Here is a 27,548-nt window from a genome sequence, read left to right as displayed (position 1 = left end):
GAAGCAACGCTCAACTAAAACTTCTGTGGTCTTCAGTGGCAGTTTGGCTCATCTGAACAATGGAAGCTGTAGACTATGGACTTGGCTTTTTCCTTTTATAAAATAATCTGAAGGATACTATATTAAAATAACTCCTCATTAGTCCAATTGTCATTTAAATCACACTAATTTCAAAGAACACCACTGCCAACATCACCTTATTTTTTCCAAACTGTGCCACCAGAATGCTTATAAGATACAGATATAGATAATCTATAGATATAAACAAGACAGTAAAGGGGAGAGGACCATAGCTGTCTCAGCATGGCAGCAGGTTAATTGTTTTGATGGTAGAGGGGCAGGGAAGAGCATAATGGAAAGATTCTCTTCTACACAACACAGCTGAGGCTACCTTCAGTAAGTGCAAAACAAAAGGAGTAAAACTAAAAGGAGGGGTTTTTTTCTAAATCATATTGTATTTCATAGCACAGTATAACTATCATATGGAATATATACAAGGTATACATGGTATATAAATATGCTATATAGTATTTTATAGTATATAATTAATTTTATAGTATTAAGTATTAAGGTTTTTCACCCCCAGTTTTTCATTCAAGTGTCTCAAGGGACTCTGCAGATACTTTTTTGGATTCTCCTTGTACTCCAGGATGTTAGATGCAACTGTACAGCTTAATACATTGCCATGCAAGGAAGCATCACCACTTCAGAGAAGAAGCATCTTTTCAAATTCCAGTGGTTAAATCAAATTCTGTCTTTGGAAACCTCCGCATTGTCTGTAGTTTCAAAGGAGTGACACAGGCACATTCAAAGAGAGAAACTGGCCCTGAATATACTCTGCTAAATTAATTCAGTCTTCCCTGCAGTTGTTTATGTAGTTTTGGGTTGGCACACTGCACAACTTGATGATACATACCAGAGGTACAAGTCAAAGTATGACACCTTGCTAACCTGTTTAAGGGAACTTATGGTCCTTTTTTTTTAATTATCCCAGTCACAAAAGCATTGAATCAGCTGTGATCTATCACTAATACAGAATTCATTAATTAGTTTCTTTCCCATTGGGCTCTTGGAATTCTTAAGTTTCCTTTGAGCATGCAGAGAAATGTTGATATATACTAAAGAATAAAAAAATTGAAATCTAGTCCTTCCAGTTGTCCTGCTTCTGGCTCACAGTCCGATGGCAATGTCTTCTTTCTCTGATTCTCTTCTCCAGAGTCCAACCGAGAGGCTATTGGCGCTGCTCAAGGAATTACACCCCTACTGTCTCTTGCCAATTCCCATGATCCTAGGGTCCAACAAAATGCAGTTGGTGCTATTCTCAACCTCACACAATCAGGTATTTTCTGACTAATGGTCTATCTAAAATTGCCAAAAGAAAATTTCTCACTGATAGAAAAATAATTGAAGAAGGTTAAGGCAAGAATAAAAGCATATCTGAGCAACACATTATTTCCTTTGTATAGGCTGATGATTTAAAAATTTGGCCTCTCTTTAGCTAACACAGATCCTTTTTTGCCTGGTACCAAAACAGAAAGGCTTGATTTTTTTAATCCCAAGGGATTTGTTAAAGAAATAACTTGGTCCAAAAAGTTAGCATCACATTTGGTGGTACTTTGAAGCAATCTCAGAACAAGATCAAGCTCTAGGAAGATTTAGCTTGAATCCCTAACTTGATGTGAGAAGACGTAAAATGTAACTATTATGGGCCAGACATTAAAAGCTCTTGGGCTATCTGCAAACAGCTTTAGCAAAAGCAGTTTTTCATTCTCCGCAATAATATTTGCACACCATACAGTAACTCTGAAATAAACCAACATTGTCTCACCTGTCTAGGTGATACCATTATCCCACACAGCTAAATGGTACAGTTATGAGTAACGTCTTGTATTTATATAAGGGAAAGGAACAGATGGCTATTGTACTTATGTTATTGTTAAGAAATTTCAAAGAATTTGATTTTTAAACATGAAATTATGGTCAGTATCATACCTGAGGCTTCTCAGATTCTTCAGCAATTCAGAATCTCACAACAGTCTTTAGCATACAGCCAGCAAAGGCTTAATCACTCAGATAGCCTGCTAGTTATTTTGCTGAAATGTCTGCATACTGCTATATTGGAACAAGCTCTAAATTACATACTCTCCAGTCACACTGACTGGCGTATATTTGGACAGCATCAGCACTCTAGAATTCAGTGGTTGCCCATATCCCTTTTGAATGATGCCTCCAGATGAGAGGGAGGGAACGGGAAAGAGACTAACAACATTTTTCCCACCCACCCCCACTTTTTTACGGCAGAGAAAATCCAGCAGGTCCTGTGCAAGGAAGGAGCCCTACCAGTTCTTGCCTTGCTGTTGGAATCTCCTGACTCAGAAGTGCAGGTATGGCTCAAACAGGTCAGATTTTTAAACAGTAACAGTGTGACTGTAAGGAGAGCACAAACCACAGCACACAGAAATTAAAAGTTGGAGAGGAAGAAAGGTTTCACTAGAGACATGAGAAAAGCTGTGAGAACATCTCAGTGAAACTCAGTGCAGTCAGATAATATGTATTCAAAGCACCCAATTTATCTAGCTCCACAAGAGAAAGGTTATGATTCAGAAGTGCATCTGCCAGCACACTAACACATGCACAGATAGATATGTGGTTACCTTCTTGTGTGTTTCAGATCATCAGACAAGTTGCAGATAGGCCTCTTCCTCTGCTGTTTTTTTTTTTTTTTCATCCTAACTCTGATTTTGCACTCTAAGCAATTTTACCAAGTGATCTGAGAAGGCTTAACTTGTAGATTTTTTTCTTATTATTGTAAATGTTTGGGAAATCTTCCTATTTTATGCCTACCACAGACACCTCTTTATGATTCTATAGATTTAACAATCTTAGTTCAAAAGTATGTGGATGAAAAACTGTGAATCAGAGCTGTAAACCTTAAAACCCACTAGTTCATTTGTGCAGTCCTCCAAGTAGTACTTGGAGCTGTAATAGGGTTGTTTCCTGCATTAGTTTTGTTATCTCTATTCAGAGTTCTTTTAAATGTCTGAAGGGATGGAGCTTCTGGAATTCCTTTCTGAAAACTGTTTCAGCATTATCTGCTTTGTCTGAGATTCACCTTAAAATATTCTTTGATGCAGTTCAAGCTGCTGCTTCTAATTATACCTCCCTAGTACTACATACTCATACAACTCTTCCTAGCATTAATGTTTAAATCATTTGAAAATGATGTCTTGGCATGCTAGGGCAATGGCTATATCCAGTTTGAGTAAAGAAATGTAAACATGCAGTACAAGAAGATGCAGATGACCTAACTTAGGTGCCAGCAGCATTGTCCTTGCAGCAGTACGGTACATTCCCAAATACCCAGCATCTTAAAGGGCTTGTACAACATGCAGTTGCCACAGCATGACTGCCGTCATAGCTATAGCAAATTGCATTGCTTTTCCTGGAGGAAGCGCACTCAGGCTAATATGCACATCTACCCAATAAAACACCCTTAAGATGAAAAACTACTTCATTTTCATCAGGTCTAAGTGTAAGCATTTCTCCAATTTATCATCCTCAACATGTCACCAGTGGGACGTCCTCGCTCTCCTTTTAATCTGTTCTCTGCAGTATTACAGCTGTGCTGCTCTGAGCAACGTGGCAGCCAATGTTCAGTACCATGAAGCCATGCTGAGACCCAGCAACAGATTCGTGTTGCGGACACTTATCTCTCTCCTGTCCTCTTCCGTGGACAAGGTAAAGCTGTAGCTTTCTCTTTGTGTAAAACCTTAGGGTCAGAGTAGAGCTATAAACTTGAGCTTCTCATTTTAGTCTTGCACAGTTCTGCTCATCTGCTGTACAGGCGCCTATGCAGCATCTTTCCCATGAGAAAAGACACATATATTAGAAGGTACATAGGTTGTACAAGTTCAATGTATGGCGAAAGAGACAAGAAATCACTGAAGTTGTTCCACAGCCCTGAACACTTCCTTTAGACTAGAATGACCTGTATTCCTTAAACTTGAAACTACATGTTTGAAGTGCTCTGTCCAGGTTCTCAACGATCTTTGATTATTGTGTCTCACAGAAGGTGTCTGAAGCATCTATTATGCTATCTTTTTTTCCTTTTTGCTGTCCTTAACTTTCATATGGCTTCAGAGAATAGCATCTTGAAAATTTTGCTTTGTTGGAGCCACATCAAAGAAATTTCAGTAAGTCACCGTTCAGGATTTAAGGGTGGAACCTTAAGTTCCATGTAGGAGGAAGGTGAAAAAAATGTGAAGCAAATAAGACAAATTCATTCAATTTTCCTCTAACTTATCTGACATTTTAAAATAAACCAACATCTGAACCCCATTGGCTTTCCTCATCAACAACAGGATGACTCATACACATGCAGGTTAAAGAAAGTTTATCAAAACTTTGAGAAAATAAAAGATAATTTCCCCAAATTTGTTCTCTGAAGATAATGTTAATAGCTTGCTAGTGTTGTCATGTTTATTTTGTGTACAATAGGCAAGAACATGCATTACTGAAACTGCTTCTTTTTTTCCTCCCTCATTCCTTTTTTCTTTTTTTTTACTCTTTGGCACAAGCAGGTTTCAAGCCAGGCATGTGTTTGCCTGCGGAATTTGGCTACCAGTGGTAAGCAGTATCTTGGACATAAAGCATGCTATTTTTCATTCTCTCTCTGCCTTTCAGAGAGAGCACAGCGGGCTGGGAACCTTTTGTATTAGAAGAGAGACTCTCTTTTCTACACTTTGTTGGATGTTAAGGGAAAAGGGAGGTGCAGTGCATACACCAACTAAATCTGCCTCAGAGCTCTCAGGTAGCAAGGGGAAGTGTTTGGACAAAGTGAGAGAGACAGCAGAGGCCTTCTTTTGCACAGAGCCTTTGCAACATAAGTTTTTCTCCCTTCCATGTTACCAAAGCATTAAACCTGAACAGGACAGAACGTCTCCTGAAATTGCTACTTGAGTGGGGACCTGCCTTCTCCCAGGGCTTGAATCTGTCTATCATTAAATGTCATTTTCTCCCAAGCATTTGTCATCATCTTACAAAAATCCTATTATTACCCAAGATCCTTTTCTATGGCATACTCAGGGGATGGAAGCAGAGGACTGGCACACTCAGCACTATAGCTCTAGGATCCAGGGGAAGGGCTGTTCATCTAGAAAATGCAGAGGTGCTTAATTTTCAAGCAATCATAATTATAATGGAGCAGGAAGTGAAGGAACAGCTGTGCTCCTCCTTGGTGTGGTTGAAAATCCTTGATCTGCTTGGCCTTTTAGGACTGCTGCTCCATTTGCTGGCTGCTCTGGCATTGCCTTTTAGTGCCCTAAAGCCCTCTCCAAGTTTGCAGAGACAGGTGGGGTGTAAGGATTTATCTGGGATGGCTGACCTCTCCCTTAGCTAACCATAACTGCAAGATATGTGGTGCTTGGGGAAGTCTTTCTGTCTGTGCAGCAGAAGCTGCCACCTTCTTACTGGGCATTATGCCAGTGAAGGATTCAGAAAATTCTCCTAATTTCTTTTTACTGATGTTCAAATGCAAACTGAAGGGTCCCCAAACCTACATTCTGCTCTCAAGCCTGTACTAATCCTTTGGCAAAAGGAGCCAGAAAAAATGAGGGCTTATTTTTATAACCAAACATCCAGTGTTGTCCCATCCCATGGAGGTTGGGTAGACCCCTCAAATTTCATCACTGAAGCACAGTCAGATGTTTGTGTCAGGGCCAAAATGCCTCACAGTGCTCTGAAGCTCACTGACCTCAGTCATTTTCCCAAATCAGTGGACATCCAGGCTGAGATGGTTGCTGAGGATGTCCTGCCCAAGCTGCATGCTCTCCTGGCTTCTGGCAGCGAGGATGTGTGTCGAGCCTCCATCGCTCTGCTCTGGATACTGTCCGAACACCCACACAACCAGGTAGGGGAGGTCATTTCCTGAGACCAGTGGTGAAAGAGTAGTTCTGGCCACCACCTGGGGTAACACTCAGTTATGGCAAAAACTGCATATGAAATGCATTTTGAGAATGACCGATAAACTCTGTGAGACTTCTCAATCCCCCTCTCTCCCACCCAAAATAATGAGGCTTTGTTTGCTTCATCTTCACTGCCACGCACAAGGAGCCTATTTGTTGTGGTGAGTGGGATCTAAAGGATCCTGTAATCAGAATTCTTGTAAGGGGACCAAGGGGAGGGCAGAGGGTGAGAGGTGGGTGTCGGATTCCTTGGATGTGTGGACACTGCCCTGCAAAGGTCCTGTTTGTCCCCAGACTGTAGGTCTCCAGATGAGTGTACAAGGAGCAGGATAAATGCATAGCACCATGAAAGACAGCAACCATGGGGGCAGCTGAGGAAGTTATTCCTTGGCTACAGAGCTTCCTCACATGCTGAAAGCAGAAAAACTAATTTAGAGTGTGCATTTAAAGTAGTATCAGTGCAAAATAAAGTGCAAAAATATATCACTTCCCTATATAGACAGTTATTAAAAAATGCGTTTGCATAAATTTAACATCTTTTGAATTAGGATCAAGACAGGGGAGCTAATAGAACTTGAATCTTCTAATTCCCAAGGACTTTCTTGTGTCTCATCATGTTGTTAGTTACAGACCAGTTGGTAAACACCAATTGTCTACAATGGTAAACACCATTAGGAGTGCAATACTATGCAGATACATGAAGAAGTCTGTTGAGAAATACACTACAGCAAATAAAAAAAGCAGACAGTCCTGCTGTACTTTCATCATCCACATAAAACAGCAAAAACAATAAGTAGCAACTGACCAATTGTTATTTTTTAATGTGCTTTTCTGTTACAGTAATTGGACATCTGTAGGAACATGGATGTGAAAGGTTTTTGAGAGGTGTCTTAAGCTAACAACAACCTTTTAAGAGAGGCAGAGTTTGGGTAGATAAAGCAAAAAAACAAAAGTGAGAACCTTTCCTGCCACATTTCTTTAAGCAGTAATGACAGACAGTATGAGTAATCACATCTGGGCTTATGTGCTTCTCCTGGCTGAAATACACTCAATATGATTTGAAATTTCTCTGGATATTGGAGGCCTCTTGATATCCACCGCAGTTGCTCGTACCCAGCACAGTACAAACCAAATTGCCCCTCCTCTGACTCTAGGACATGATGGAAAAAATGGGTAAACACAATGCCTGGGAAGCGGCAACTAGAGAACAGAGCTTTTCAAAGGTACCGTGGCTTCCTAGGTTTTGTGCTGGCTGTATTAGCACTAAACATCCTCTTTGCTTGTCAAACTGCCTCATGCAATCAAAACACAATTTTCGCTCAACAAGCTTACAATTAAAATACATTAAGTTAGTTGGAGGCTATCTGCACTGTGAAAATGCTACTCAGTATGAGGCATTATGCTGGAACATCATCCTCACTCTCATTTGCTTTTCTTGATCCCAAACACCATTTGCAGTTTTTGTTCTCCCAGCAAAAAGTACCCAGAAATCCTTTCCTCCCTGATCCCAAAACATGTCTTTATCAGTGTTTCAAACTCCCGGCAACAAAGGATGCTGCATCAGTAGGAGCAAAGGCACTTGGAACTCAGCCTTGTCACACCAGCAGTGAGATAGCCTGTTCTTCATGGGGGAAAAGGGTCAGCAGCAGGAGGCTGCAAAGCAAAGCATTACCCTGGAGGGTTTATTCTCCAGCAAGAAGTAGCTACGTCTTGAAATTTGTTTTAGTGAGTAAACACGGCTGTTCCTGACTAGCGAATGTTGCTGCTTTGTGTGAGCAAGCCCTGGGCACTCTGAGAAGAGGCTGACCTCTCCTTACTCACATCCTGCCTCCCCACCTCCATGCCTTTTCTGGCCTGTTTTGCAAACCTTTTAAAGGTTTCTTTCTCTAATTCAGGCTGAATTCTTATGAGTGAAAGAAGGACTTCTCCATGGGAACAGCTGTTGAAAAACAAGCCACTGAACAAAGCTAACCTTTACAACGAAGTCAAGTGATGCTTGAATTATTACAAACACTACCCAGGATACAATAGGGCAGAATTCATCTGCCCTTTTGTTACCATGAAGCAAACCCCCAGGAATGCGTCACAGGAGCTCCTCTCTCTCTGCTTAAACTCCTTTTTTGCGATCCCCTGGTCAGGCTGTTGACAGCAGTTCTCAGCAAGCACTGGAAAACTTCCCTCTTGTAGGGTAATTTTTTTCAGTCCTCTCAAGGACAGCCCAACCCTGAAATACCAGAGAGAGTCAGGCTTTTTTGAGAAAACAGCCTTTTAAATCAGATTCTTTTGAGCAAAGACCTGGAAGTCAGGGTGGCAGGGGTCTGTCTACTCCAGATGATACCACTGCCTTCCCACTGCAGGTACAAAATAACTTTGCCTTCCCATCTTGCTACCTGGAAAAGGGAGGATAGTACTTGGCAAGAAATCCCTGGATAAGGGGTGCAAGTACAGCGTTACAACTGTAAGCACAGTTGCTGCTGGAATTCTTTTACTAGCTTTTTATTTATTTTTTAATCTTGAGAGAAGTTAGATCAGTATCCATCTGAACCACATGATCCATTTTTACTCAGGAGTTTTCTCGTGATTTTCTCATGCTGTGCAGGATTGAGCCATGAAACAAAATCTGGATCCCAACCATACACCAGTCAAAAAAGAGGTTCAGCAAAATGTGAAGTACTGTCACTTACTAATGTAGGTCCTAAATAAACAGAAATGCTTGTCAGGGAAGCCATTATATATCAGAAAGTTCATTCATAGTCTCCTTCTCTTAGGCCGTAGCAAAGCAAATTAGGGTGCTGTGGTTGATGGGATTACATAGAAAAGAGGACACTTTGTCCAAAAGCACAGAAAACAGTCATCAATGGTAATTTAACTGGATTATCTAAGATTATATTATTTCTACCTTTGCAGAGAAGGAAAAACAAAACCAGCAAAAATTTACAAGCATGTCTGCATTAAATTCCCTGAGTTTGGGCATAGCCCTTTCCACCTATTTTCATGTTTTATTTGAGGATTGCTGGTTGTGACAGTGCTTAAAATGATTGTAAGCGAGGATGTCAGCTGATACGAGAAGAAAATAAGATTCACTTTTGCAATTTAACCTAAGTAAAAAATTGATGCAACTTCAACTAATTTTTAAAGACATCTGCGTTTCAGCACTGCTTCAGTGATTCTGACATTTCACAGGTTTCAGATGTGATTTTTCTCAGCTATATATAGGACTGATGATTTGTTTTACATTGACCACTCTTGCTAATGTGTCTCAATTTCTAAGTAGCACAAATAATATAGTTCATTGCTAAGAAACATAAGAACTGCATAAAGAGCTCAAATTCGTAAGGGAAAGAGACTGAAAGAAATAATGCTTCCAAGAGGGAATCTTTTTAACTCTGTACCTAACCCAAAGCCTGTTGAGGTCACTTTCTCTTATAAGCAGCAGTGCCCTCTTAATCCATACTGTTATTGAAGGATCTACCTGGACAGTAATCCAAACTCAAAAAGTTAATATTAGTGGCATTTGGAAGATGACAACATTCAGAGAGAGGACTCAGTGAAGTCCCTCCCTCTAAAATATCTACCAGAGCAGAGAAATGTATGTATAAACTCAAGAAGATGCTGTTCAGAACATGTTACTGAAGTGGTGCCAGATCACAAACTGATCTAAACATACAGTCCATGACTGTAGGTGAGATTCATTGCTGAGGTACTCAAGGACACACTGCTGCTGCTACTTCATCACATACTTTCACTTCTCACACCTTTCTGACCACTTCTTCCAGTCAGGATCACACGTCCTTCCCTTAGCTACCAGCAAGCTCTGGGAAGTGTTTGATGCAAACAAAAATAAACTACCGAACCATAAAGACTCCAGCTTTCGACAGCAAGTGCTCTGTAGATCAGTAGCAGTCAGTAGACTACATTTTGAGAGAAAAAGCACTGGACCCAGCCAAATAATCATTGTTGGTTTAAATGAGCTAAGTAATGCTTTTTCTTTCAGAGCTAAGATCTATCTATCTTTAGCATGCTGCAAAGTTGCAGTGTGCTGTCTGTACTGGATGTAACTGAGATAGCGGTTGCTCTTGTCAGGACACTCTGGCATGTGCTGAGCTACTACAGAGCCTGGGGATGCTACTACTGGCACATAAAACAGACCCTGTGATTGTTGGCCATACTGCGTGTATCATCAAAAACCTGAGCCTTTCCAAAAACAGACAGGTAGGTGCCCAGTATTTTTCACTGAACTATACCATGGGAGGTTGCTAATATGGTTATATTAAATCAGAATTACCCAGAGAAAGATAATATAATGAAACATGCACCAGGGATACTCTACACAAAGTTGTGTGAATAGAAGGACCTGATGCACCATAATGAAAGAAGGGTTTATTCATATTTTTTCAATGCAATACGGAAAATGCTAATGAAAATAAGAAATACCTGATCTTTTTCCTGTGACTGGTTACCTAATTTGAATGACTGCATCATATGTATAAAACATACTTCTAGCAAAGACATTTCATACTCATTAAAAGGACCCATTGAGGAAAACTGAGGTTTATTATAAACTGAATCCTTGTTTCCTAGCTCTCACTCTTCATCAGCCATTGGTTATCCACTTACAGTGTTCAAACACTGATGTAATTTCAATCCCAGCTTGTTAAATATAACCCCAGTTATTGATGTACATTTTGCTTGTTTGGCAAGATACTGTTTGTGCTAAGATGCTGTAGGGCTCTCTGTTGCTGATTCTGCTTCTAATGAAATCTTCTAATGAGATTTATAGAGGCACTTCCTTTCTCCTTACCTTTTAAGAATACCTTGATCGAACAGTGCCACTAGTAACAATCAATACTGGGGGAGGGGGCAGGGGGGGAGGGAGAAATCCCACCCAAATCCTTGTCTCTGCTTTGCCCCACTTGCTCTTATACTTTTTTTTACATTCTTCTTTTTTCCTTTGCTCATGACCCACTTACCAGTAATCCCAGAGATTTAAGCTCACCAAAAGAAAAACTATTTACTTTTTTTTTTTTTCACTTTTACGAATGTAAAAATTACATGAAATTTTGATAGTTAAATTTTGAAATCTGTTTTTGCAGGGAAATAGATTCCCTCAATCCTTTCAAATTTTACCTTAAAATAATTACCATATTTGTCATATACTCTGCTATCAACAGGGAGCTTCATAATGCTTTGTAACATACAGAGTATCTAGCTCTCAATGCAAAAGTGAACCCACATGGATGAGTGGGAATGCCAGGTTTCCAGGGTCAATTAAGGAACCGTCACTCAAACATGTAAGAGCCTTTGGCACAAGAGGAAAAAAGTGGTGTTTTTATGCCAGCAGGACACAAAGAGAGTATGGGAGTTTGAAAGGCAAGTCTTGAAGCCAGCTACAACCTCCAAGCAACAAGTTAAAAAACTGCAACATGAAACGAGCCCACACACACAAAAGAGATACTCCTTTTTGTTGATAAATACCTGAGCTTCCTCATGGAGCTGTGAGGAGCTTCTGTGTTTAGGACCTCCCAAAGAACTGAGGACTTTGTGACTCAGCTTCAATAGCAACCAGTCACCTCCAGGTGGCTCAGTCAGGACTCATTCTCAAGTGCTTTTAATCCAGGTCAGCACAGGCTAAGTCTCCTATCTGTTTTCAAATTGGTCTCTAAGAACACATATCCCAGTAGAGAGACATGCTGCACAACACTTTTGGCAAATAGCAGATTCAACCTAAAACATAAGGGATACACAGAAATGTTTAATTCATAACATTTCTCTCCAGAAACAGAACTCAAATTTGCTAGGGAGAGGTCATCTTGTATTTCTGCAGATCAGAGCATTTCAACACCATAAAGCCTTCAAAGCCCTGGAGGCAAATAAGAGAAACTGAAAAACTTCCACATTTCCCAGTGCTTTGCCCTGGAGCACTCAGCTTACTCGCTTCTGCAGCAAGACTTGAGCGAATGACAGCTTAATACTAACATAACAGCCTGGCACAGCAGCAATAGGTCAGGAAATTCTCTGAGCTCAGAGTGATCTGCGTTCAGCCTGCATGCCTTGTGCAGATGCATAGCATTTGGCTCCCCAGGACCTTAATGCTGATCAGGTCCCCTGGGAACAACTGCAGTTCCTCTACAACCTGCAGGTTATAAGGGGGGAGCAGAGATGTGCAAAGGTAGTGCAGAAACAAAACATGGCTATGTAGCCTGATCCACAAGGCTTTGCGTGTGTAGAGGAACTACTGAGGTATAAGAGTGTAGCCAGCCAGGACAGTGTTTATACAAAGCTGGATCCCTCTGTGATTATCCAGTGGCATACTGAATTTCACTTTGGAAAAGTGACTTGACAGTCCTGGGGTAACAGTTGAACTTCATGATCTTAAAGGTCTTTTCCAACCTAGCTGATTCTATGAGAACATCCCACTGACAGAGCAAACCCTGGGAAACACCTAAAATCAGGTGATCTCTGAACAATCCAGGGTGTTTGTCACCCTGTTGTGGTAGATCTGGAAGGAGATATTTCCATTTTTGATGTTTCAGCCCTCAGTATTGCTAAGAGCTATTTAGTACTTCTGAAGTCCTCAGTCACCACTAAAACAAAATGGAAATGCTGTACATTAATCTCTTTTTTGTTGCAGAGAATCTTTGAGAGCCCATGTGTTGAAGGTCTCCTCCAGACCATGCTTTCTACCAATACTGAAGAAGACTCTCTTCATTACGTGACATCTTGTCTTGCTGAGCTAGCAAAGCAAGGTAGGGAAACAGCCCTACCATAAATGGCTTAATCTGAGGAGTGTACATACCCTTTATTGATCCTAATAGGAGATGAAGCATAGGTGGATGTACAGCCCAGGTCTTTCCCTTTAAACTCACTGGGGGTTTTGCCATAAGCTTCAAGAGCAGCAGGATCCAACTCACTGGCCCAACACATGGGCTCTGGTATTTGCACTTTCTTCTGTTGGATTGCTTAATTTATTTTTTTTTAAAACTCAAAATTCTGTGTGCTGACCTTCACTGCCGTACATGGCCTGTCTGGTTTATTTGTAATGTAGCCCAGTTTCTCTGGCTGAATTAATTTCACAGTAGCAAAAAACAATATAAAAGAAAGACTAAAATACAAAGTGGTTCTTTCTATTTTTTGCATATAAATGTTATTCACACCCATGGAAGGTACAGCACTCCTCATGGCAAGAGAATCAGTGTTAGTTTTCCCAGCTTGTGCCAGCACTGGGTATTTTCTGTCAAACATTTCCTCTTGTATCTGATGTAACTGCCATGCAACCCCAACATGTCACATTTAATTTTCCAAGGGGTGGACAGACTAAGCCCCCTAGGCAAGAGTGTATCTTGTACATGAAGTGATCCATTCCTCCAGAACACAAACCCAACAAAATAAAAATCCACCAGCCTTTCTGTGACTGAAATACGTTACCCTGCCTTCCAAGACCATAAGCTCAGGACATAGACCCTTTTTTTACAACCTAAACATACTTACTGCACAAGTTCAGCACTTCACTTCTGCAGCTGCATGAGGGATTTCCTGTTGAGGCAGTATGGTTTCTGGCAGACCTCTCACCTTCATTTCTTCAACACTGGAGTTTCTGTTCATAGCCTACTCTCTCATCTTTCTGTCTTGCAGGAGCCACATTACACATGGTCCAATGGATGGATGAACCCTTGACAAAGTGCTTGGTGAGACTGGCTGGCCAACGGGAACATACTGAGCCATCTTTTCAAGCTGCCTCTATCATCCAGCACATGATAGGTCATGGTAACTATCACACAGCAGTAACTGCTTTCAGAGATTTATGGCTGGCTGGAGTGAAATGAGCATTTTCCCAAAGAAACAAAAAAAGCCTGTTAGGCACCAAACGACCTTTAACATTCCCATAGCATCCTCCTTGTGGTTTCTACAAAAAGCACCTACAGTCACCCTTGAAATAGACATACACCAGGGCTGGAGTGCATGAGAAAGCCTAGGGATGAAAATGGGCCATAGATAAAGATCTGATCCAGGTGCTCGCTGACATCTTCGAACACTATCATGCTGCAAGGCTAGTCTGTAGCCACTTCTGAGATCCTTAAAAACAATTTCAGTAGGAAAGTGGGAGAGCGTGAAATACCCCTTACCAAAGGAAGACACTGTTGTATCTTTCTGTTTAACCCTCCTTCTCAGTGCATACAATGTGATGGTATTCCCCATAGATAGGAGCAGAGACTGCTAGAGACAATTACAATGGACAGTTGTGTTCCAAAATTTTAGATCAACCCTGCTCACTGAACAAGAGGAAAACATCTTACTGAATCAAATACTGCTGTTGTAATTCTAGACTAGATTAGCAGGAGCACTGAAGTGGCTTTTAAGAATGCAGCCTATATTTTTTTTTTAAGTTGCATTGAGAGAGAATGAAAACATTATTTTTACCTGAAGAAAACAGAAAGCTTTATGCTTAATATACGTGTCCCACACAGTTGAGAGCCTTTTAAGACTTGCAAGAAAAAGGCATTTGGATTTTTGCCACAATCTCTAGAAAAGTATAGTTAGATTTTAATCTTTGCATGTGAGAGAAACTGAGGCCCATAATGAGTCTCCAATAAGGGACACCACAAACCTGCTTCAATTCTACCATTGAGGGTTTGCAACAGAGCAGACTCTCAAGCAGTGAACAAAGTCCAACAGCATAATCACTCCTGGGTGGGTTCATGGCAGGCCTATCAGCCTGTAAGTCAGCACTTACCTCACACGAGGACCAGCTGCCCACTCAGTGTTTCATTTACCTGAAGTATCAGCAGTACCTTTAAAGGCTGTACTACATGGAAGTAATTTGCTAATCTTTGCAGTAACATTGGTTGTAGCTGGGTAGATGGGTCATTAACAATCTTAAAATAGTTACAAAAATCAGTTTTTGAAGTGTTTGAAAGGCTCCTGTTAATTCTCCCATTTTTGCAGAAAAAATGATGCTTTTGTTGAAGCGGCACATCAGAGATATTCAGGCCTACCTCAAGAATTTTCTTACCCATCGAGAGATCCGCTTTCAGCAGCTGGGCATCTCCACATTCTGCAGACTTCGAGACGGTATGTCCTTCCTGCTGGGCTGAGCACCTGGAGGGCTGCTAGGCGCTGCCTGTTCCTCTCAGTGGCAAACAGGCACTGCTGTGTTACAGAAATGACAGTGCCTGGCAGCTTCTTTTGGGGACTACTCTGCTTGATTCAGCAAACAGAATAATCCCCAGGGTAGCTGTTACTTTACCTGGTTTTTAAGTTACTAAGAGTGTCTTATAAGGGCAGGGAATTTTTTTTTGTTTAACAGGTACAGCTGTTTTTATCCAATATAAGAATGTTTGGCACTAGATGCAACCTAAAAGCTTTTCAAATATGAATTTATTTTATTCTAATAAAGCACACAAACAAGGAAATTGTGTGATTAGCTGCTGTTAAAACTGGGAAGTCTCATGTGTTTTTTGTATTTGAAATTCTTTTCCTTGAGGTTTTTTACCATTTTTTGGTGAAGTTTTTTTTGTTTGGATAGAAGTTGAGTATAGATGAGTTATACCATAATAAATGTGTATCTCTTCACATATTTAGAGCCAGAGCTAAGACCCTGCTATGTTTTGATATGCATCTATTGTATAAGGCTGAATTTGGCAACTGAGCTTTAGACATCTGGATTAGGAGAATTAAGCAGCAAACAATCTTGAGTAAGGCTGAAATCTTGATTTGTATCTGCTTTGTGTGGTAGAAGGATATTGTTTTGCCTTATTCATACTTTACACTGTAATAAGAACTATCAACTGTGTCTAACCTGATATAGAAGCTTTCTAAGTATCTGCATTAAAATACAGGGGAAAATGGCAGTTTGCCTAACACTTGTTTTTTCCCTTCAGATCCAGAATTTTCATTAGAATTCAGAGAAACCCAAATGGCCAAACTCCTTGAGCAACTCCGCCAACAAACAGAAGAAACTCAAGAGCTCCTTAGGGCAGCTATTTGCCATGAAGATAGTATTTAAGCCAGATAGCTTATCAGAACTTACCAAAGCCTTCAAAACTTTCAGAGAAGACAACTCTTTTCATTGCTTCCTGTAGTTTAAGGTTTCCTGCTACTTACAATTTCATCAAAGAGATGTTCTGATAACAAAAACCCGAGCAGGTTAAACGACAATCCCTTGTATACTTTGGCTGGCTGCTGAAGTGTGCTTGAGGACTATGGCTTCATTCCTTCCAAAGGGTTTGTAAGACACACGTTATGCTTGGGTAATCCTCAGTGGTTTGGTTTTTGTTCCCTCACCCTCACCTCCAAAACAACAGCGCTGTATTCATAAGGTTTTATTAATGTAACGGGTGGATTCTTCTGAAGAGGCATCTCTCAGATACACAGGTTACTCTGCATTCATCTTTATTTTGTTTCTGTTCCACGTCCTTTATCTCAGAGCGCACTCCAGGGTTTTGACTTTAGAAAACAATTGAATTAAGATACAATATAAAGGTAGCAAACTACTTACAGGTTACTACAGAGAGTAACTGCTGAAGGGCAACTCAGAAATTGAAAGCAATTTATAAGAAACTAGAACTGGGCAAGCCTTAGGGCTGATCCTTACCTACACTGTAGGCATTAAACTCCAGAAGAGCAAAGGCACACTGAGGCAGGTCAATGTTGCATAAAGCATGCTCAGAATATAGCCGCTACCATTGATTTGGGTGAGATGTGTTTGAATACAGAAATCTGTGCTCTGCAAATGGTAAATTATTTCCAAAGGTACTTGCAACCAGGCAAAAGTGAACATCTTTGGTAAAATTAGAAATTTATCTCATATATTCTATCTTTCATCAATACTTTTTTTTTTTAATAAAAAAATCCTCCTGGAGCTTCATGTTGAACTGGCTGGAATGCTGAAATTTTGGAACCACTCCTACAGCAAACATCTGCTTCCAGATAGCATTTTCTTATTAAAACATTTCAGAAGAGTTTACTGACTGTTGTGGTTTAACCCCAGCAAGCAGCCACTTGCTCACTCTCCCCCCAGAGGGATAGGGAAGAGAATAAGAAGGGCAAAGGTGAGAAAACTCATGGGTTGAAATAAAGACAGTTTCATGAGTAAAGCAAAACCTACGCCATGTAAGCAAAGCAAAACAAGGAATTCATTCACTACTTCCCATGGGCAGGATGGTGTTCAGCCATCCCCAGAACAGCAGGGCTCCATCACACAAAACGGTTACTTGGGAAGACTAACTCCATCACTCTGAAGATTCTCTTCTCTTCCTCCTTCTTCCCCCAGCTTTATGTGCTGAGTGTAACATCATATGATATGAAATATCCCTTGTGTCAGTTGGGCCCAGCTGTGTCCCTTCCCAACTTGTGCATCACCAGCCTCCTCGCTGGTAGGGCGGGTGGGGTGAGAGGCAGAAAAGGACTTGAGGCTGTGTAAGCACTCCTCAGCAATAACAAAAACATCCCTGTCTTAGCAGCAGTGTTTCCAGCGCAAAACCAGAACACAACCTTATAGGAGCTACTATGAAGAAGATCAACTCTACCCTGGCTAAAACCAGCATAATGATCTTTTGAGGTACTTCTGACCATGGTAAAACTCTTAAATGCATGTAGAGCTTTAGAGCATCTGCTACTGGCTACATGAAATAAAACTTGGTATAAAAGTGAGACTAGAAATCATAAAATATAATTCTCTTAACTAAGTGTTAAACATTGCATTTAGTGTGGCCCAAATTGCTAAATTTAGTTTGATGCTTGGGGGAGGCACTTCTGTCAATTATCCCTTTTAATAACTGCAAGTTTTCTCCAATAGTACCGGGTTTTGGTTGGGTTTTTTGTTGGTCTGGTTTTCTTTGTTTGGTTTTTGGTTTTGTTTCTTTGTTTTGTTTTGTTTTTAACCACAACCAAAACCACATTCGAAAGCTTCTCTGCAGTGCAGTTAACAAGACCTGGGAAAGAGCAGGCAGACTTCAGATAAAGGAGTATGGTGTTTTCAGTATTCATGTGTGACAGGAATTTTGGTTTGAAATCTCATGTGAAAGACCCCTGTGCTCAGCTGTAGGCAGCGGGGCTTGTTAAGACAGAGGACTACAGAGAGCTGAATGACACAGCTAAGAATTAAATCAGAAAATCTCAACCTTAAGATAATTTTCCAAAACGAAAATCTGTCAACAGTGCAATCTGTCCTACATCTGTATTATTAAGTATTTAACTGCAAACTTTATTTCAAGGTCTTGGCAAGAAAGAAAATAATGAAACATTCTTCCTCAGAATGAGGAGATAAGAGACATGAGAAACACGCAAAGCTAATGGTGAACCACCCAGTAGCTGTGATGTATTGAATGTCATCCCTGCAAGCGTTTATGTTGCACTGTTAAGAAGAGAGCAAGGAGCCAAGTCTTTCCAAAGCACACAGCCTAACTGCTGTGAAAGGGTGCTGCTCCTTACCTTCACAATAGCTGTCTGGCCGTCCACAATTGCTAGTTCTACTAGAATTGCTAGTTCTAGTCACTGCCTAATTGAGAGTTACCTGGGATAGTACCAACAACAAAAACATTTGGAATAGCAGGCAAAGGAGCTAGCCATCATTTGATACCATGTTTTATTCTCCAGGACAACCTTCAACAGGAAAGAAACCATTTTTCCCTACGTTGAAAGAATGGGCCTTAACCAAAGACTTAAAATTTCAGTCATTTTCATTTTCTTAATGGTTTGGGTTTTTTTGATTCCTACATCTAGTTCTACTCCCAATTCACTAGCTTTTACTTTGTATGTCAGGCCCTTGAAAAGGAGGAAATTCTCCCTCTTATGTGAAGCAAATCTGGAATGAATATATTTTACTGCAGTTCTGTTCGTAAAAGTGAAGTCTCACAAAAAAATAGATCCACATAATTCATACCTCAGCCTAAACAGATTCAAGATCAATGTAATTTAAACCTGAGTCTCAGTGAATCCTCAGACTTAAAATTGATGCTAAATCTTACTACTTCTTTGCTGCTTCTAGCTGCAAATGAGTCTGTACTGATTTTCTTGTAAGAGATTAGAGGAAATCTGAAAAGTTTTAAGCAGACCAGGAGTAGCAGGAAGAGTTTTCCACCACAGATTGACTCCGGCTCCAACTATGCAAGAAAATGAACATATAAATAGAATTAGTTCAAACAAGTTTTATTTGGTACTTACATGCTATATATAAGTTTGAAGAAAACTACATATTTTGGACACTTCAAAATATTGTGGCTATGTACATGGAAAACTAAAGAAAGCAAGAAAGGAGCCCAGTTTACCGTGTCACAGGCTACTATTGAAAGCATTCTGACTGGCTGTTTTTTCCCTTCCACATACATTCTGGCAGATGAAGTTTCTTTCATTGCATTTCCATTGCTTTTATCCCATCTTCTGTATAAAAGAACACTTGCCAGCAGCAGAAAATAACTTCTTAAAAAATTCTTCAGTTTTTGTCTCAGAGGATTTCCTCTGCTAACACAGACTTTCTGCACAGCTTCCTAGAGGCCAAGATCAGTGCTCACTAAAGGCAAGTGCAGGAATCTTAATGAGACATCCTCTGGGAGCATGAACTGAGACCCCATAAGCCTCCGTTTCCCTTAGCCAAAGATCTCCTGACTGACTTCAGCTAGCAGCATGTCAAGCCCTGGTTGGTGCTTCATGCTCAGAGCTAGACTGAACTCTACCTACTATCTGTAGCAGTGTTGTTTATCAAAGCACAAGAAGGCGCAAGACTTTGCAGTTCTGCCCAATAGCAACCAAAAGCAAGGGGTGGAATGATATGAGTAGAAATCAGCATCAAATTAAAGAGAGAGCAACCTACACTGCTGCTCTTATCACTCAAACTGCACTGCTTTATAGAAATCACATGACAAAAAGCACAATAACCATTTTCCATCTGCTCTGAAACGAGCAAAACCACAAATACCCTGAAACAAACCTGCTTCATTATCCTAAAATCAAACATTTCAGGTTTCCCACAGGCTTCAGTAGTCTGATAAGGCAAAGGAAAAGTCTTCCACCATTAGGACCAGCAGCAATTTGCAGGACTCGGAACAAGGGATTTCCTTGTGTGTGCACCTATGCATACACATCTCTTATAGTATTGAGAACATGAATGTAACTAAAAAAAAATCAAGTTTGCAGTATCATTTTGCCACATTTTTCTAATTTATTCAGTTAAATGATTTATTTCTTTACTGAACAAAATTCATAAATACATCATCTAGGAGAACAACAGGTTTTCCTCTTGTCCATGAAAAAATAATGCTTTCAAATTTTCACATTTTAAAACCTGCCTTGTTTTGTGTTTTTAGAGAAAATGAAAGATCATAGTGACATCTCAATTTACAGAATGTCCCTGTAGGAATTACATTTACAAGAACCAGATACAGAAGCCTATAGTTTGCCCCCATAATTAGAGTTCTCTGCAATAATATTTAAACCAACAGGTTTATAATAGAACACCCCATTAACTCTACTTGTAGAGCAATGAGGTATTTATTTTTCAAGTATTAGAACCACAAAGTGTGAAAGATTCTTTGCCAATTTTACAATTAAGCCTTTAAACCAACACCACCTCTTTAAAAAAAGAATCAGACCCACCACCCAAATCAGCCCATTGCTTTCAGATTCCAGTGTCCTGTGTCTTACGGAATGTAGAAATATCCATGTGCTAACAGAAAAAGCTCGCTGGAAAAAGCCGTATTAAGTAATGCACGTGAAGCATGATTTTTTCTAGTGGTGAAAGCTATTAAAAAGGTGATCCAAGTCTATTCCCATCATTTATTCTGCTGGTTTTACTAAAGTCCTTCCAAAAAAGATATTCAAGAAATCTTTAAAAAACTGGAGAGAAAAAATAAAATGCTCCTTCATAGTTTAGAAGAAACTCCACTGACTGCAGAGATGCTCCTATCACCTTTGGTTCTTCAGAAGAAACATTCAGATCACTTCTACAACAGAAGGTATCAAAAAACAAAAGATCAGTAAAGAGGGAAAATGCTTACTTCAAAATGCTAGGCTTTTCTGCACTTATGTTACTGTAAGACGATTTTCCTTACATTTTTAACCAGAGAAGAGGACAATGCTATCTCAATTTAACTTGCTGTATTAGTTTTTGTGTATCTAACATCCCTTAAAAAGTTGTGATGTAATTCAGAAAAATCTAGTGTGCTGCAAACCATCCCCCAATATTAATGTCAGCAAGAACTTGAGGAGGGAAGTACAGACAGGATATTACACAGTAGATACCCCATCCCCTTCTGCCTTCTTCCCTTATGCCCTTCTGATCTATCTGGGTATGTCAGATATTACACCTGCAGAACATGGAACAGCAGTTGTCTCTTATCATTTCTGTTTGAAAGCACAGGGCAAGCATTTTCAAGCAACTTCCAATGGCAGAAAGTATAACCAAGCAGCCCCTCCTCAAAGGAAAAATGAAGCCCCACTATAATTAGCACAGCATCTGTATGTACTTGGTATGCATAGCTTTACAAAGAGGAAATATGCTCCTTTTGCCAAATAATATGGGGTTTAAAAATGCTTAATCAACTTGTATCAAGAGCTCAGGTCCTCTGTCAACTATAACACATTACAAGTATTAATGAACTAAGGTGAACCTACCTGCTGTTTGATGTGTTTGAACACTATCTACCTGAGGCAAAAGAGTCCCCTGATCTTCAAAGGCTAGAATTGGATTCAAAGGAATCTGAGGACTATTGCTTCCACCATTGTTCATGGCATCCAACCGGGATGGCTTAGAACCAATAGGCAGGTTTATGATCTCTTCAAAGTTATCATTCTGCATAGACATTCCATTTTCATTTGCATTTTTCTCTGGATTGAGGTTGCTGAAAGAGAAACACAGGTATTCCCTCATGGACTTCATCTACAACATAAATTCAGTCCTCCTCAAAGCAATATTACAAATATAAGAAAAGTCTGCATTAATCCCGAGCATTCTTTTAGCCAGTAAAATTGAAAACATGCTTTTCCCACAACAGAAAACCTGGTTTTGCAGTAAAGTACTAGGTAATCTTCCCACAAATACAAAGGATTGTTGTTATGTTTGGCTTCATGATCCCCAGAGCCAAAGAGCACATTATGGACTGCAGGTCTGAGAAGTGGCTGCAGTGGGAGGCAGCAAGATCACCCTTGCAGCACCACCACTATGTAAGCCATTCACTTAACACAATTTACAGCCTCTAAGATCTTTTTCAGCTCTTATAACCTTTGCCATACCCTTCCTCTTTCTGTAAATCAATGTAATTGCCCTCAGATAAGATCATTGTTATTCTTGTTAGTTCTTGGATCACCTCCTGCCTCCAGTTTTGGAGCAGCCTCTTCTACCTGCCACTTATCCAGACATAAAACTCCCTCCCTAATCCAGTGCTCTTTTCGGTCCCTTCTCCCTCTACAAATTCTTAGGGTTTATTTCCAAGCCACTCTGCACTCCTCCCACTGATCATGCCCAAACCAAAAGAAACACCTCCCAGCATCCCTCATGTTAATCCGCACTGCCTTTTTTCATCTCCCACTCGGCAGAGATGCCTTATAAGCAAGCTCTTGCTCATCTCCCCCAGTCAGGAGCAGTACATGCACAGACACACTCTCTAGCTGCACACACTCTCCTGAGAAGATACGTGATCACGTCTCACAGTCTTACCCCTTCCTTCCCAGCCCCTCTTATTATGCACTGTATTGTCAAATCCTGCTGTCTTTGCAGATGACACCTGATATCTTGCCAGAGGGGAGAAACTAAGGTGCTAATTTAGCAAACAGGATGACAGTAATGGGACTATAAGCTTCTTGAGAAAGCACAAGTACTCAACTGACACTCAAAAAATGTGTGATCTTTCACAGGTGCTTATTAAGGCCCTCAACGGTTGTGTTCTGACAGTCTTGGGTACCTATTCCCTATTCAGACCACCTCACAACTGTTCAGGTTGTTTAGAAATCCTTCAGCCACAAAAGCTTAGATGCAATTTTCCTAGATTGAAATTAGGCTATCAATTTCCTCCAGCCACTTCTGAGCAGGCAGCTTGGTTTCATAGGCTAATTTTCTCCTGATGCTACATTTATTAGGCTTAAAAAAACCCTGCTTGTAATTGACATACAGTTTATTTTCATTTGCTGCCTTCTTCGGGTGTCCAACTCCTCCTAAACAATTGCAGAATTGTTTTACAGTACTACCCAAGAAAATAATTATTGCTCTTTTCAAAGTGGCAGTGCTTTATCCAAAGCCCAGATTTCCTGTGAGAACAACATGCTAATTTTCATACCAAGCCTTTCCCAGTTTTTAAAGCCATCGCTGGTTCTTTTTCAGAAAGGCTCTCCCATTTTTCCCATCTGTGGACATGCTGATCAAATTTCAAAGTGAAAAATGTTTCACTGCACTGAATTCGAGATCAGGCACAACAGCCCTGCTGGCTGCCTGGGAGAAGTCACAAGACATATATCACCATTCCATGGCAGAGATCCACATCTGCAAGATGAGGAGCAGAATCTTTGAAATGCTTTGGGACTAATAAAGCCAGCTCCATAATGTACAGTTACTAGGTTACTATTAACTGTATGGCATCCTATCACTTATTTCATCCCCATCTACTGCCAATAACCTCACAGAGGATGACTTCAGAGCTAGGTTAACACATCAGGTTGGATGGATGGGGTAAGGAAGAGGTGGGAAGAAAGCAACTGCTCATTCGTAGAAAATTAAACAGCACAACACTTCAGCAAGTACTGGTACAATGAAGAAGACTCTTGCTTCTGCAAACATTAATTTTTCTACCCAACTGATCAACTGACTTCATACATAAACAGTTAGTCATATTTATTTGTAATTGCATTGCCAGTATTACACACTGAGTTTGACCAGGATTCACAGACTTGACTGATGTCTTTTGACACAGAGGAGTCTGTACAGTCACAAAGGCGGTACAGAAAAGGAAACAATGACTATGGATCTTCTGAATTTTATACTATAAAATCTTTTCTATTTTATGCTATTTGCTCTACCAAATTACAAGGGGAGCAAATTTAGAAGGAACAAGGGGAAAATGGAACTGCAGACTTAATTTCCACTGGACATTTTAGAGGCCATAAACTCCAAAGGAGATTAGACAAATTCCTAGAAGATTGGTATGCCCTCCAGCTTCTAGTAATTAGCAGCTTAGGGACTACTTGAGCCTATGGGTGCATTTGGACCACAATGTTTAGTAACCCTTCACTGGCCAGAGGATCTCCTGGTCCTTCCCTTTTTTCCCTTTACACTTGCTCCTAAGTGACTGCTACAGCCCTTTCCAGTGAAGAACACAAATAACAGATTTTTAACCTGCTAAAGCTGTTTGTACTGTCTTATGTTACATTCTTAGCGATGTCTCAGTGTCCAATGCAGCACGAGGGATACCCTTTTTAATGTTATATCTTATTTTTAAATGACTGTTTCAAATTAATTTTTCCACTGTTTGAAAAAAACGTCCTTACGTCTTCCACTAAACAATAAGCGACATGTTGTTCTTTTCAGCATATATGCTCCAACTCTGCAAGCTGACCCTGCAGAAAAAAAAACAAGTTCTACACCGACCTGCATCACCTCACTCAAAAGGTTTCTATAGAAGATAAGATCATAATCTTTGGTGACTTCAGTGCCCAAGTAGGTAAGAACTCTGAAGCCTGGAAAGGAGTACTAGGCAAGCACAGTGTTGGCAGCTGCAATGATAACGGTCATCTCTTACTAGAGTTTTGTGCAGAGTAGCAGCTTACCTTCACGAACACTATTTTCCAGCAGAAAGACAGCTGGAAGACAACCTGGCTGCATCCTCGATCTAAACATTGGCACCTTTTTGATTATGTCTTAGTGCGCCAGAGAAATGTTCGTGATGTCTGTCACACCAGAGTGATGCCTAGTGCAGAATGTCAAACAGACCACTGCCTTGTGCCTTGCAAACTTCCACTTCAAGCCCAAACCTAAGAGGGGTGGCATTCCGAGGAGGAGGCTCAGTGTTAATAGTCTCCAAATAGCTGCAGTGAGGGACAGCTTTCAGGCTAACCTTCAGACTAGGCTTGAAGACCAGCTCATAGATCCTTCTCCTGAAGCGCTTTGGCAACATATTAAAAATAGCATCCTGCAGTCCTCTGTGGAATCCATTGGGTTCTCCTTAAACAAAAACAAAGACTGGTTTGATGATAGCAACCAGGAGGTCCAGGAACTGCTGACAAAGAAGAGATCTGCTTATCAAGTGCACCTCGCTCAGCCACTCTGCCATGTAAGAAAAGCAGTCTTTCGTCTTGCATGTAGCAAACTCCAACAGAAACTTCGAGACATCCAGAACAAGTGGTGGCTCAACATAGCAGAAAAGACTCAACTATGTGCAGATTTGGGTGACCACAGAGGATTCTATGAGGCTCTGAAAGCAGTGTATGGACCCTCATACCAGGTTCAAAGCCCCTTAATGCAGATGGCCAAACGCTTCTTACAGATAAAATCTCCATCCTGAATCGTTGGTCTGAACATTTTCAAACACTCTTTAGTGCTAACTGTCTTGTCCAAGGTGCAGGAATCCAGCACGTTTTACACCATCCGGTGAAAAATGAATTGGATTTAGCCCCTACCATGGGTGAGACTCTTAAGGCTATACAGCAGGTGAAAACTGGCAAGGCAGCTGGAGTTGATGGAGTCCCATCTGAAATATGGAAGCAGGGAGGCCAAGCACTTCATGCTAAATTTCATGAGCTACTTGTGTGCTGTTGGGAACAAGTTAAATTACCATCAGATTTTTGTGATGCAATCATCGTCACTCTGTATAAGAAAAAAGGTGTCAAGTCAGACTGCTCAAGCTACCGAGGTATAATTCTGCTCTCCATTGCTAGAAAAATTCTTGCAAGAATACTATTGAACAGATTAGTACCCACTATCGCAGAAGAACTTCTACCTGAAAGTCAGTGTGGTTTCAGAGCTAATAGAAGTACCACAGACATGGTATTTGTTCTCAGACAACTGCAAGAGAAGTGTAGAGAACAGAATAAGGGCTCTGTAACTTCCGTTGACCTCACCAAAGCTTTTGACACTGTGAGCAGAAAAGGCCTGTGGCTGATCTTGGAACAATTAGGTTGTCCCTCGAAGTTCCTCAAAATGTTTATTCTGTTACATGAGGATCAGCAAGGCCAAGTCAGGTATGGTGATGCACTCTCTGAGCCTTTCCCAATAACCAATGGTGTGAAACAAGGTTGCGTTCTCGCACCATCTTTATTCACAATCTTCTTCAGCATGATGCTCCAAAGGACTATGGCAGACCTCGACGAACAAAATGGCATTTATATTCGATATCGTACCGATGGGAGCCTATTCAATCTAAGGGAACTGAAGGCCCACACTAAGAACCTAAATCATCTTGTCCGTGAACTGCTTTTTGCTGATGATGCTGCCCTTGTTGCCCACACAGAAGCAGCTCTGCAGCATTTAACATCTTGCTTTGCGGAGGCGGCTGAGGTTTTTGGGCTGGAAGTCAGCTTGAAGAAGACAGTAGTTCTCTACCAACCTGCACCACAAGAAGATTATCTCCATCCCCACATTACCATTGGCGAGTCAGAGCTTAAGACAGTTCAGCAGTTCAGCCATCTGGGAAGCATTATTTCCTCGGATGCCACAATTGAAAAAGAGATAGACAACAGAATAGCAAAGGCATATAGAGCCTTCGGAAAGCTCCATAAAAGAGTCTGGTGCAATAAACACCTGAAGAAAAGTACAAAGATCAGTGTCTACAGAGCCATCGTACTGTCTACTCTTTTAGCTGGGTCTGAATCGTGGGTCATCTACCGTCATCACCTGCGACTCCTGGAACGCTTTCATCAGCGCTGCCTCCGTACAATTCTAAACATCCATTGGACTGACTATGTGTCTAATGTCACTGTCCTCGAACAGGCAGGGGTCACCAGTATCGAGGCCACATTGCTGAAATTGCAGCTGCACTGGGCAGGACATGTCTCTAGAATGAAGGATCACCGCCACCCCGAGATCGTGTTTTACGGTGAACTTGCCACTGGTAGCCGCAAGAGAAGTGCCCCAAAGAAGAGATATAAGGACTCCCTGAAACAATACCTTAGCCTTGGCCATACTGACTACCATCAGTGGTCCACCTTGGCCTTCAATCGGGAGACTTGGAGGCACACCATACATAATGCTGTTGTCTCCTTTGAGAACTTACACAGAATGATTTCGAGGAGAAAAGACAATGTAGAAAGAATCGTGCCCTGTCCATACCACCCAAGGAGACCTGCTGTGCTTTTTGTAGCCAGATTTGCCTATCTCACATTGGCATTTTTAGTCATCAGTGTGCTTGCAGTAAGCGTGGGTAAAGCCCTTCCCAAATCTTCATTCGCAAAGTCAAGCCATGATGATGATGATGATGATGCTGATGTGACATTCTTAGCAATGTCTCAGTGTCCAATGCAGCACTGGGGATACCCTTTTTAATGTTATATCTTATTTTCAGATGAATGTTTCAAATTAATTTTTCCACTGTTGGAAAAATACACCAAACCCCAGAATTTAGCCAAACGTCAACATGCCATTAATAATATTGTAGAACTACCAGCTTTCTT

The 27,548-nt window shown here is 40.7% G+C and overlaps 2 protein-coding genes across 13 annotated transcripts in view; one reads left to right on the top strand and one right to left on the bottom strand.

The window, feature by feature from the left end:
- Window positions 1-18,427, top strand: part of LOC133225735 (uncharacterized) — a 29,443-nt gene extending 11,016 nt beyond the window's left edge. For 2 of the 3 annotated variants that reach the window (XM_061378476.1, XM_061378478.1), the window contains exons 5-14: window positions 1,217-1,339; window positions 2,302-2,384; window positions 3,613-3,738; window positions 4,581-4,626; window positions 5,775-5,908; window positions 10,047-10,175; window positions 12,595-12,709; window positions 13,596-13,727; window positions 14,907-15,032; window positions 15,842-18,427. In XM_061378476.1, coding sequence (XP_061234460.1) covers window positions 1,217-1,339; window positions 2,302-2,384; window positions 3,613-3,738; window positions 4,581-4,626; window positions 5,775-5,908; window positions 10,047-10,175; window positions 12,595-12,709; window positions 13,596-13,727; window positions 14,907-15,032; window positions 15,842-15,966 — 1,139 coding nt within the window. In that variant the 3' untranslated portion in view covers window positions 15,967-18,427. The remainder of the gene's footprint in view (window positions 1-1,216; window positions 1,340-2,301; window positions 2,385-3,612; window positions 3,739-4,580; window positions 4,627-5,774; window positions 5,909-10,046; window positions 10,176-12,594; window positions 12,710-13,595; window positions 13,728-14,906; window positions 15,033-15,841) is intronic. The other variant, XM_061378477.1, reaches the window with a different exon arrangement.
- Window positions 18,428-19,093: 666 nt separating this feature from the next.
- Window positions 19,094-27,548, bottom strand: part of MAP7 (microtubule associated protein 7) — a 117,620-nt gene continuing 109,165 nt past the window's right edge. For 7 of the 10 annotated variants that reach the window (XM_061378470.1, XM_061378471.1, XM_061378472.1 and 4 more), the window contains 2 exons: window positions 21,570-21,796; window positions 19,094-20,899 (listed from right to left, as the gene is read on the bottom strand). In XM_061378470.1, coding sequence (XP_061234454.1) covers window positions 20,889-20,899; window positions 21,570-21,796 — 238 coding nt within the window. In that variant the 3' untranslated portion in view covers window positions 19,094-20,888. The other 3 variants (XM_061378467.1, XM_061378475.1, XM_061378465.1) reach the window with 3 other exon arrangements.

The sequence above is a fragment of the Neopsephotus bourkii genome, unplaced genomic scaffold (genome assembly GCF_033783945.1).
Source record: "Neopsephotus bourkii isolate Nb327-2 ecotype Australia unplaced genomic scaffold, CSIRO-AGI_Nbou_v1 NB_1765, whole genome shotgun sequence".
In the NCBI taxonomy this organism is placed as follows: Eukaryota; Metazoa; Chordata; class Aves; order Psittaciformes; family Psittacidae; genus Neopsephotus; species Neopsephotus bourkii.
The sequence above is the reverse complement of the archived record's forward strand: the minus strand, read 5'-3'. Positions and strand labels throughout refer to the sequence as shown.